Raw genomic sequence first — 11,702 nt, forward strand, 5'->3', positions numbered from 1 at the left:
ACAACCCACTTTGAATCCAATGTGACTGCATATTGAAACAATAAAAATGGTATAATATAAAATTGGAGGTTAGATATACTAGCATTTGCACTTGATGTTGCAAAGGAAACGTCGTAAAGCATAGAGTGGGGAAGAATAGCGACATCTGAATGGACATTGTTGAAAGCGAGGGTGGTTGGTCAAACCAAGAAACCAAGTGACTAGTGTGTGTTTAATCAGAAGATTGGGAAAGTGTTCTTTGGACTAGTGATCATTGGTAAAATTGCAAAGAGGAAAATATATGAGTGCACTTTGTCTGCAATATCTTTTCCTTCTAGTAGCAATAATTTGCATGTTTTAAAAAAACTTTATAATTTTTTTGTCATGTTATAATTGGTGTATTTTTAATTTAAAATTAGTATTATTATTATTATTATTATTATTTACTTTTTAGAAGGAAACACATACTTTTAACCATTAAGTTATGTCATGTTATAATTGGTGTATTTTTAAGTTATTATTATTCACTTTTTAGAAGGAAACACATATTTTTAACCATTAATTTTTATAAGTAAGAAATGACCTAGCAAATTTCATAACTTTACTCAATCACAAACATGATATTTTTAGCCAAATTTTCCTTTGATTCCCGATTAAAATCTATATAAATTCAATTCTAGATAGTCAAGAATTATAAGCTCAAACGAGATTCAGATTACAGTTTCGATTAGCCTTTAAATTCAGACTTTGCTAGTTTCCTATGGGAGAAGAATCTGTTTACCAAGTCTTACTAAATTTCCTTAGTCAAGCCTACAACTTGCATGAAGGAGTACATGATTTTCTGGCCAATATAGAACAAATTTCGCTTCACTGGATCCATGCTAATATTTTTTGCTTTGGATGAATTCACAAGAATGGTCCTTGCATACTTGTGTTTGTTCACAATGGGATTGAAATTCACGAAGCAACATGTGTTTCTGTCAAATGATATGAATTCTTGTTCAATTTGAACAGATCCAAAAGAAAACATGTCAAACTACAGACCTGAGATGAAGAACAACAACAGAAAGAAGCCGAAATCAAGATTTCAACCCATCAACATTATCATTGGAACCATTTGCATCTTGCAAACCTATTGTGTCTTCCAACCCTAGAGTGCAACTTATGTTGGTTGTTGTATGTACAAAATATGTCATTTCTTATGACTGCAATATATTGACACTTGAAGGAGCATCCTGCTCTATCATATCTGACTATATTTTGAGTCCCTCAATAGCTAGAGCTTATGTTTTCTCCATGGCAGAAAGGACTAGCTCCTCAAGTGATGCAAATTCATTGTAAGGACCGTTAATGACAAATGCCTTGAGTTTCTGCATCCCAAATCTCACCTGTTTTGTTCCTTCAGAAATAATCATCCTTTTACCAATAGGTAGTTGGTAAGAACTACAATATGATCTCCTAACTCAACTTATTAAATTGCTACATGTTGAAAAAACAAACATAAGTGATAGTCATGACCAAAAAGAGCTTCTTTGAATGCACATAAATTGTTCCACACAAAAATGAAAAAATGGCGTTAATATTTGTCTCACTTGCTTTTGGATATGTTAAGGCTAGACCCTGCTTCCAATGCTACTTGCTGAAGAGCCTAAGAGCTTTCACAGTAAAGTTTTCAAGTGGCATCATTCTTTAGCTTGCATGGTAAGCTTTTTAGCTTCGAGAGAAGCCAAACTGTGCAAAATATCAACAACACTAAAATCTCGTTGGACTGTCATTGCTAGAGGCTTTGATACCTGCATGATTAATCTCCCATTTCTTTTATTAGTATTAGATAACATGGGATTCATTTGCCTTAGTAAATCTCCCTCCTTCATCGAGACCACTGAAACCAATATCATTTGCAAGAGCATGCAGGTGAACAGACCCTGGTACAGAGGAATTTATGGGACTGCGCAATCCACCTGAGGCGTCTGAATGAGAATTTTGAAAATTCTTTTCTTTCAGACCCCACTTTTGCATCAATGCTTTTGCCTCTACATCGTCTAGAATCCTAGCTCGTATTTTACTGTGTGTTGTCTTCATCGCTTTAAGCTCTGATTCTGCAGCCAGCACTAATGATACCAATTTCAATTCTTCATCTGAGCCACAGTTATGTCTAGAAGTTTGTGTGGAACTTGAGAGAGCAAGGACATAAAGTTCATGCCCACGGCTGCCTACTTCCGAGAAAGACCCTTCCTGAAACTGGTGGCAAAGGCGTGCCCTAGTAGACCCTGTTTCACTTACAGAGCCTAAACAAAACAAACTATGAATATTATCTGCTAAAGTGGAAACAATGAATATTGGCCAATACACAGGGTGTGCTATTGCTTTGTAAAATATAGAGCCTATGTCCCCTGGCTTTTTCAATCAGCAAGAAACATAACCTTGCATACTCTATTTCGAATAAAAACTATTAATTTACCTCCAGATTTCTCTTCCAAGCCAAAGCTACTACATTCAACCCAACCTATATCTCCCCTCCTGATTAAGGCTTAAGATCTTTAGTGGACACAAGTCTGTCTATCTTTCACAAGCTATACAACTCAGAGTTCCAGTGGCATCTATCTTTGCCTACTTCCAATCAGAAAATAATATAATTTATGAATTCCCTCAAACAACCAAGGGTTAGGTCAATGGGAGTAGATAGTAGAGTACAAATTTCATTTTTACACAGTCACTATTGTAAATCTTTTATGGACTTCTAAATGCTTTACTAGCTTCATAACTAATATGGGAATGTTTAACTAAGGATAAAAGGCAATGAGGACTTATGGGCTATCATAACTTTAACAAATATTTAATCAGATGTGAATGCTATATATCCTATTTTAAACAATTTTGGAGTCATATACAAAATTATCCTATTTGAAACAATCTGAGACTCATATACAAAACAAACGGCCAAGTCACAAGAATTGAAAGTTCTGTTCAAATTTCTTAGAAGTATAGTTCTCTTCAATGCCCATGGAACTAAAGAAGATAAAAGAATATCACTGCATCGAGCATTTGCATTGACATTATACTTTCTCCTAGACTGCCTAAAGTACAAAACCATTAGAAACAAATAAACAAAAATATGTAATTATAACTCCCTAAAAGATATTTTGACCCACGAGAATCAAAATGACCTAGCAAATTTCATAACTCTACTCAATCACAAGCATGATATTTTTAGCCAAATTTTCCTTTGACTCCCGATTAAAATCTATGTAAATTCAATTCTAGATAATAAAGAATAATAGGCTAAAACGAGATTTAGATTACAGTTTCGATTAGCCTTTAAATTCAGACTCTTCTAGTTTCCTCTGGGAGAAGAATCTGTTTACCAAGTCTTACTAAATTTCATTAGTCAAGCCTACAACTTGCATGAAGGAGTACATGATTGTTTGGCCAATATAGAAGAAATTCCACTTCACTAGATCCATGCTAATAGTTTTTGCTTTGGATGAATTCACAAGAATGGTCCTTGCATACTTGTGTTTTTTTTCAATCCCAAGCCACGTGTTTTTGTCAAATGATCTGAATTCTTGTTCAATTTGAACAGACCCAAAAGAAAACATGTCAAACTACAGACCTGAGATGAAAAATAATAACAGAAAGAAGCCGAAATCAAGATTTCAACCCATCAACATTATCATTGGAACCATTTGCATCTTGCAAACCTATTGTGTCTTCCAACCCTAGAGTGCAACTTTTGTTGGTTGTCATATGTACAAAATAGGTCATTTCTTATGACTGCAATATATTGACACTTGAAGGAGCATCTTGCTCTATCATATCTGACTGTATTTTGAGCCCCTCAACAGCTAGAACTTCTGTTTTCTCCATAGTAGAAAGGACTAGCTCCTCAAGTGATGCAAATTCATTGTAAGAACCGTTAATGACAGATGCCTTGAGTTTTTGCGCCCCAAATCTCACCTGTTTTGTTCCTTCAGAAATAATCATCCTTTTACCAATAGGTAGTTGGTCAGAACTAGAATCTGATCTCCTAACTCAACTTATTAAATTGCTACATGTTGAAAAAACAAACATAAGTGATAGTCATGACCAAAAAGAGCTTCTTTGAATGCACATAAATTGTTCCACACAAAAATGAAAAAACAGCGTTAATATTTGTCTCACCTGCTTTTGGATATGTTAAGGCTAGACCCTGCTTCCAATGCTACTTGCTGAAGAGCTTTCACAGTAATGTCTTCAAGTGGCATCATTCTTCAGCTTGCATGGTAAGCTTTTCAGCTCTGAGAGAAGCCAAACTGTGCAAAATATCAACAGCACTACAATCACTTTGGATTGGCATTGCTAGAGGCTTTGATACCTGCATGATTAATCTCCCATTGCTTTTATTAGTATTAGATAACATGGGATTCATTTGCCTTAGTAAACCTCCCTCCTTCATCGAGACCACTGAACCAAGATCATTTGCAAGAGCATGCAGGTGAACAGACCCTGGTACAGAGGAATTTATGGGACTGCGCAATCCACCTGAGGCGTCTGGAGGAGAATTTTGAAAATTCTTTTCTTTCAGACCCCACTTTTGCATCAATGCTTTTGCCTCTACATCGTATTTTACTGTGTGTTGTCTTCATCGCTTTAAGCTCTGATTCTGCACCCAGCACTAATGATACCAATTTCAATTCTTCATCTGAGCCACAATTATGTCTAGAAGTTTGTGTGGAACTTGAGAGAGCAGGGACATAAAGTTCATGCCCACGGCTGCCTACTTTCGAGAAAGGCCCTTCCTGAAACTAGTGGCAAAGGCGTGCCCTAGTAGACTCGGTTTCACTTACAGAGCCTAAACAAAACAAACTGTGATCTTTATAAAGCATATTGAGGAATTCACTCTCAACCAAATCATCATCATCTCTATTAGAAGCCTTTCTCAAATTGTTGTGTCTCTCTTGTTTATGCTCACGAGACACTTCTGGAATAATCTACTTTTGGAATAATCTAGAGCAACTTCTTGAAGATGATACTTGGTTCTATAGAAAACGATTAGGTATATAACAGACAGGTATTTGCTAACTGTAAGGTTTTCCTAACCAACCAGACAGAGGTATTTGCTAACTGTAAGTTTTTCCTAACCAACCAGACAGAGGTATTCGCTCCCTGCAATTCCTAACCAACCAGACAGAGCTATTCACTCCCTACACTCCGCGGCCCTCCTCATCCTCCATTCTCGTGCAGCAGCAACAGCAGCAAAGGAGAAGGTATTCCCTCCCTGCTCTCCTCATCCCCCTGCCAGCGAAAAGAAGGTATTCGCCCCTTTCGCCCCCCGCCTGTAACGAGAATTAATTAAATTTGTAATTAACTAAATTTATTTTAAAAGTTTGTTAATTAAACTGGACAGTAGAGCATTGTTGAATCATATAATAATGCATCTCACAATGAAGATTAATATAGAAATGCAATTTGGGGAGTTGATTTCAGAGAGGAACGTCTTACAGCATAATTATATTGACATTTTTTTCCCATGGATTTGAAATGTGTCAATAACTTTTCTACATGTCACAGTGGTAGTTAAAGAGTTATTTTCTTAAGGGATTTGTCAGAATCAAGTTTCATGTGTGGAGTGTATAATAGTTTTCAATGAATTAAATTTATTCATATATTTAAAAATAAATTTTAAATAATAAAAAATAATAATCACACTCAAAATTTTATTAATAAATTATGAAAAAAAAACATAATACAAATAGAAAACACCATATCAGTTATAAAAATATACAAAAATTTATGGTATGGCTTACGGCTGTTCAATGAAAACGAGGTTGCAGCTTGCGTTCAATGGCACTCTTCTTTGGTTCAGAGTACAGGGCATTGGATTCTCTTTCACAGTTGATATTTGACAAATAGACCTTCATTATTGGAATTTGAAAACGAGCTTTAATAATTGGAATTTGAAAACGAGAATTTGAAAACGATCTACAACTAGAAGTTTTAAAGGCTGAAATGGTATTCCGAACCTTCGGAATATTTTAAAAAATTCGGTCCAAACGTTTCGGCATATTTTCAGAGAAATATGCTAATCTTTAATTTGTTTCATGATATTTAATTTGTCTCATGGGTGCAGATTAAGAAATAAAACGTAATTTGTAAGTGATATGTAATTTGTCTCATGGTTTAAGAAAGTCTTTAGTTTCATGATATTTAATTTGTCTCATGGGTGCAGATTAAGAAATAAAACGTAATTTGTAAGTGATATATAATTTGTCTCAAGTTTTTAGTTTAAATAGTTTGTAAATTTGTTTTGAAAATTTTAGAAATTTAAGTAAGATTTTAATAAAATTGGACAGGATTTTTGTAAATCTAAATTATAATTGTAAAGTTATAATAGTAAAACTTTACAATTTAAGATGTTTTAATAATTTTTATTAGTGTTGAATTTTTATTTTTCAGAAAGAAAAGCAATATATTATATTGAGAAAATATATACATCATATTCTGTGATAACAGAGAGAAGATCTCCAGTCATAGGAGACTAAACTGATGAAAAACCAAATATGTCAAATTATGACAAATAGCTGATAGACCTATAAAGCAAGAACATAGAGCAGCATATAGAAACATATGAAATATATATCATCAGCTTTGCCTGATGCTGATAGACCTATAAAGCAAGAACATAGAGCAGCATATAGAAATATATGAAACATATATCATCAGTATTGCCTGAATGTGCTACTGATATGAAATGATGACAAAATGAAACCAAAAAAGAGCAGATGGAGAGGAACCCATAGCCTCAAAGCATAAGTTAGAGGAACCCATAGCCTCCCGCTGGAACAGCCACCTGGAGCAGACAAAGAAAGAACCTGGAAACCCCCAAAAACGAAGCTCTTTGCGCCCTACCAAACTCCAGCCTTTGACCAATCATCCAATGGATTGATAGAAAGCGAAGAGCCTACACAGAACAGTCTTGAAGGGGATGTTTGAATCTTCAAAAAATTTTGAATTCCTCCACTTCCAAACACACCATATTGTGATTGGAAGGATTGGACGCTTTGTTGCTTCTTGTCTTCCCCACCAAGCAAAAGCTGCATTAACAGAAATGAAATTTAGATGAGGAAAAGAAAAAGAAGAAGCCAGTTCATACCAGATTTGTTGGGCTACCACGCATTTGAAGAACATATGATAGTTTGTCTCCTCCTTTGCATTGCATAACACACATCTGCTGGGACCATGCCAAGATCTCTTCCTCAAGTTTTCCCATGTTAAATTCTTGTTGTAAAGAACTAACCATGAGAAGATGAACACTTCGAGAGGACAGCCAAGTTTCCACCAGCATACCGGAAAGATCTGTCTTGCAGGCATAATTTTTTTGGACACGAGATCAGAATAGATGTCTTTAACTATCGCAATAGAATAAGAGTAAGATATGATTTAAAAGATATTTTACCAAACTAAAAAAAATAAAAAATAAAAAAAATAAAAAAATTAAACCAAATTCAAACCACTTTTAACCGTCCTGAAAATTCTTCGGCCTCAGTAAAACGTAATTTGTAAGGGATATATCAATCGTGAGTATGACCACCTAGTTAGTGATTCCACCACTTAAAAATCAAGGTATTTAAACTATTTCATCTTCCATTAAATAGGTTTTTAAATTGAATTCCAGTTCTTTTGTTTATGTTTACAAATTTATCAGAACGTTTTTTAAATGAATTCCCGTTCTTTGGTTTATGTTTAAAAATTTCTTATCAAAATTATATAGACACAAGTTCTAAAGCAAAATTAACTTATAACAAAGGTTTTAGAAAATATGATATTTTTATTAAACATGATAATAATTTATAACACAGCTTTTATTAAATATGATAATAATTAAAAGGTTATTTAAATGAATTCCAGTTCATGTTTAAAAATTTCTTGTCAAAATTATATAGACAAGTATTTAAGCGAAATAAAATTTGACAACTTTTTAAGCAAAATAGAATTTAACATATGATGTGAGAATATTTTTTTTTGAAATACGAAAAGTGATATGAAATTGTGGGAAGCCATAAAACTCTAATTTATAACAAAGTTTTGTATAGTTCAGTGATATGAATGTGTGGGGAAAAATAAAATTCTAACTTATAATATTTTTATTGAATATGATAACAATTTTCTCTAAATAAGAGAAGTGATATGAATGTATTGGCACAAAAACAAGGTAAGTTTTGAAGATATGCATAAGTGGTGTGGGTAGAAGAATGGTTTCAATGGTTTTGGTTTTTTTCTGAAAATGCTGTTAACATGTATATATTACATGATGGTTTTGAGATGCAGTCTGTCGGTAGTATCAGGAGTTTTCATCAAAACACATTCAGAACTATCTGAACATTTTGTTTTTATATATCCTCAATATAATATCAAGATTTTCTTTCTAGAAAAAAAAGTGGTGTGGGTAGAAGAACTGGTTTGTGTATGAGTTTATATTTTTCGATGTTGTTATGCTCAGAATTGTATTAACACATTATTATGTATTTGTAATTATTTTGTAATCATGGGCTAATAGGTTTGTTGTTAGGATTACAACACGCTATAAAAGGATGTATGAGGAAAGGTTTAGGGGAATTTTAACCTTTTGCAATGTATAAATCTAATTTATGGAGAGATAATGAAAATTGTATTAACACATTATCATGTATTCGTAATTATTTTGTAATCGTGGGCTAATAGGTTTGTTGTTACGATTACAACATGCTATAAAAGGATATATGAGGAAAGGTTAAGAGGGATTTTAGCCTTTTGCAATGTATAAATCTAATTTATGGAGAGATAATGAAATATTGGTTGTTTCTTTTTTCTTAAATTTTATGAAAAAAAGTTATGTTATAATGATGGGTATTTCCATGTGAATGTTTTAATGTATTGTTAGAATTACTATAAGGAAAAGACCTTCTAGCGGAGGGTTTTGCGAAAGTTCTATAAAATAGTTCAAAAATTTATTTATAGTGGAGGTTATTAGTGAAGTTGGGTAGACGAATGTTTTAGCGGATATTTTTTAAGAGTGTGTCTATAATATACGTACGAATGCACTAGTGCATTAGCTAATTATATCCATCGGTGCTTAATAACATATGGTACACCATGGCATAGTTATTTTTTTATAAAAAAATTAAAAATTAATAATGCACTAAGTACATAATATGCACCAATACATATACTACTCGATAGCACCAGAAAAGGGTTAAATTTAAAAAATGTGGGTAGTAGAATTCATTTTTCCCAGTTCGGTGCTACAATCTCACGATGCCCCAATGCTAAACCCATATATGAAAGTCCTAATGCATAAAAAATATGGTGCACTGTTGTGGGGCTCTTAATTTAAAAATGGTGGTGTGCTTCTTATATTATACACATCGGTGTCGTTAATTGAAATGAAAGGTCCCATGCTTAATAGAAAATGGTGCACCATTGTAGGGTTATTTTTTATACAGATGAAAACAACGACAAACTAGGTATATAAGGCACACTGGTGCGTATACTATTCAATAGCATCGGACAAAGGTTAAATTTTAAAAAATGTCAGTCGTAAAATTCATTTTCACCATTTTAGTGCTCTACTCACATAAAACACCTATGCTTTCCCTTTTTATGAAAGTCAGGTGCGTAAACAATGGTGCACCGTGGCAAGGTTTTTAATTTAAAAGAATCAACATGCTACTCATATAATAAGCACTAATGTTGTTAATAGAATTATACGTCTCAATGCTTAATAGACAATGGTGCACTGTTGGAGGGTTATTTTTTTTAAAATAGAAAATAACGATGCGCTAAGTAACTCTAGAACACCGGTGTGTACACTACTTGATAGCACCAGACTAGTGTTAAATTTTAAAAAATGTCAGTCCTAAAATTCATTTTCACCACTCTAGTGTTATAATCCCACAAAGCCTTGTGTTATGACCTTTTCTTAATGCCCCAATGTGTATACAACATGGTGCACCATTGTAGGGTTTTTAATTTAAAAATAGCAATACGCTAGGTCAAACCAGAGCACCGGCGTGTATACTACTCGATAACATTCGACAAATATTAAATTTAAAAAATGTTGGTTGTAAAATTTATTTTCACCATTTCAGTGTTATACTCCCATGAAGCACCAGTGTTATTACTATTTTGAAATGATTTTGTCTGTACATAACATGGTGCACTACAATAGGGTTTTTAATTTAAAAAATCAAGGCACACTTCATAAATAATTTGCAATGGTGCATGGGTTTCAAGCACATTAAAACAGGGTTAAATAAAAAAAAAACTTACGACCATAAAATTTATTTTTACCATTTGCAATGATGTAGAGCTCTCAAGCACCAGTGCTACTTTTGCCTCTGTGAAGCACCCTACCATCAGTGCTTCCCTTGCTTGCGATCCTTTAGTCTATTTCTCACTACGTGGCTTTCGAATTTTGTCAACGATGGTCAAATTTGTTTTTTTCATTTGTGTGGCAACCAGACCTCCCTAGCAAGCAATATCCATGTAATGTCTATATTTCTCGCTAACATAAATTTTTAGTCGAGTAGAATTGAAAATTAGCTAAACAAATTTATTATTATTATTATTATTATTATTATTTTATGTGCGGTGCATTTGAGAGCAACTCACACCATTCAGTGTGTAACATTAATGCACCACGATTTTTTAATATTATTTGATGCATTTGGTGCGTAACGTTAGCGCATCACAATTTTTTAATATTATTTGATGTGTTTGTAAATGGAAACACATTGGGATGTGAAGTTCCACAACGCACCACTTTAAAAATTATAATTTTTACGGTGGCGTGTCTACTAAAAGTAACTTCCCAATGCGTTTATTTTTACACAATGCACCGCATAATATTAAAAAATTATAGCTTGGTGTATTCAGTAACCTGAACGTTCCAGTGCGGTATGTTGAGATAAAATTAACACACTGGTGCGAAATGTTATGTCGATGCATAACATTGAAAAATAAAAATAACTAATGTTATATATGTATGCAAACCAAAATATGTGTGTCAAGTCGATGTATGTGCCCTTTTCGGTGCATTCCTTTTTTTGGCACACCAAGATTCAAATTTTGTTTTTTAATTGAAAGTTGTATGTTCATGTTTATAAAGAAATTTTTCATTTAATAAAAAAATTTACATGCTATGTATGAGGCTGAAGTATTTTATATGTCAATCATGCAGAGACGTCAACAAAGATAGGAGCAATAACAACAGGAGTAGAGGGTTGACCAATACAATATGGTACGAGACTGGGAGGTGCGGGAGAGGGAGAGGGATTTATACCCTTGCCCTATTACCACACAGACTTAAGGCCTCTTGAGGAATGTAGGCCTCCTTAAGTACTACGAGGAAAACACATCTTTGAAAGGGAACTCTGGGTTGTTGACACATTTGATCCATCGGTGGGATGTCCACCGACAAGATTTCCAGGTTGGTCCCGACATGTGTTATGAGCCCAATGAGGAGGAAATTTATTTTATCACTAGCCTATCCAGGAGGATGATTTTTCCTTGTTCCTGATGTCCCCCATGGTGTTGCAACAAAGAGTCAGCTTATCTACTCCCAAAGATATGTTGGGGATCATGTAGTTTCCCCAACAGATTTTCAGGTGACTGGTGGAAAACTATAGATCACTTCTTTTGGTGCAGAGGAGGTTAGGTGCCTCTCACTATTAGTGAGTACTATTTCACACTTGACTAATGGTAGG

At 33.9% G+C, this 11,702-nt stretch overlaps 1 protein-coding gene across 1 annotated transcript; it reads right to left on the minus strand.

Annotated features, from left to right (window-relative positions):
• Nucleotides 1–3,390: 3,390 nt before the first annotated feature.
• LOC149161990 (protein PLASTID MOVEMENT IMPAIRED 1-RELATED 1-like) lies at nt 3,391–5,248 on the minus strand. The gene is made up of 2 exons (XM_089435609.1): nt 4,141–5,248; nt 3,391–3,964 (listed from the first exon to the last, which is right to left on the minus strand). Exons 1-2 carry the CDS (start codon nt 4,224–4,226, stop codon nt 3,748–3,750), a joined length of 303 nt encoding a protein of 100 aa, XP_089291735.1. The 5' UTR covers nt 4,227–5,248; the 3' UTR covers nt 3,391–3,747.
• Nucleotides 5,249–11,702: the final 6,454 nt, after the last annotated feature.

The sequence above is a fragment of the Pinus tabuliformis genome, chromosome 5_2 (genome assembly GCF_031772625.1).
Source record: "Pinus tabuliformis cultivar Carrire ecotype Pingquan chromosome 5_2, CPIR1, whole genome shotgun sequence".
NCBI classification, from domain to species: domain Eukaryota; kingdom Viridiplantae; phylum Streptophyta; class Pinopsida; order Pinales; family Pinaceae; genus Pinus; species Pinus tabuliformis.

What these genes read in the sequence shown, in the direction of transcription:
- LOC149161990 (XM_089435609.1), bottom strand. Translation starts at nt 4,226, where the DNA reads ATGATGCCACTTGAAGACATTACTGTGAAAGCTCTTCAGCAAGTAGCA. An exon ending in CTTAACATATCCAAAAGCAG is followed by an intron (nt 3,965 to 4,140) that starts GTGAGACAAATA and finishes TATTGGTAAAAG; the next exon opens with GATGATTATTTCTGAAGGAA.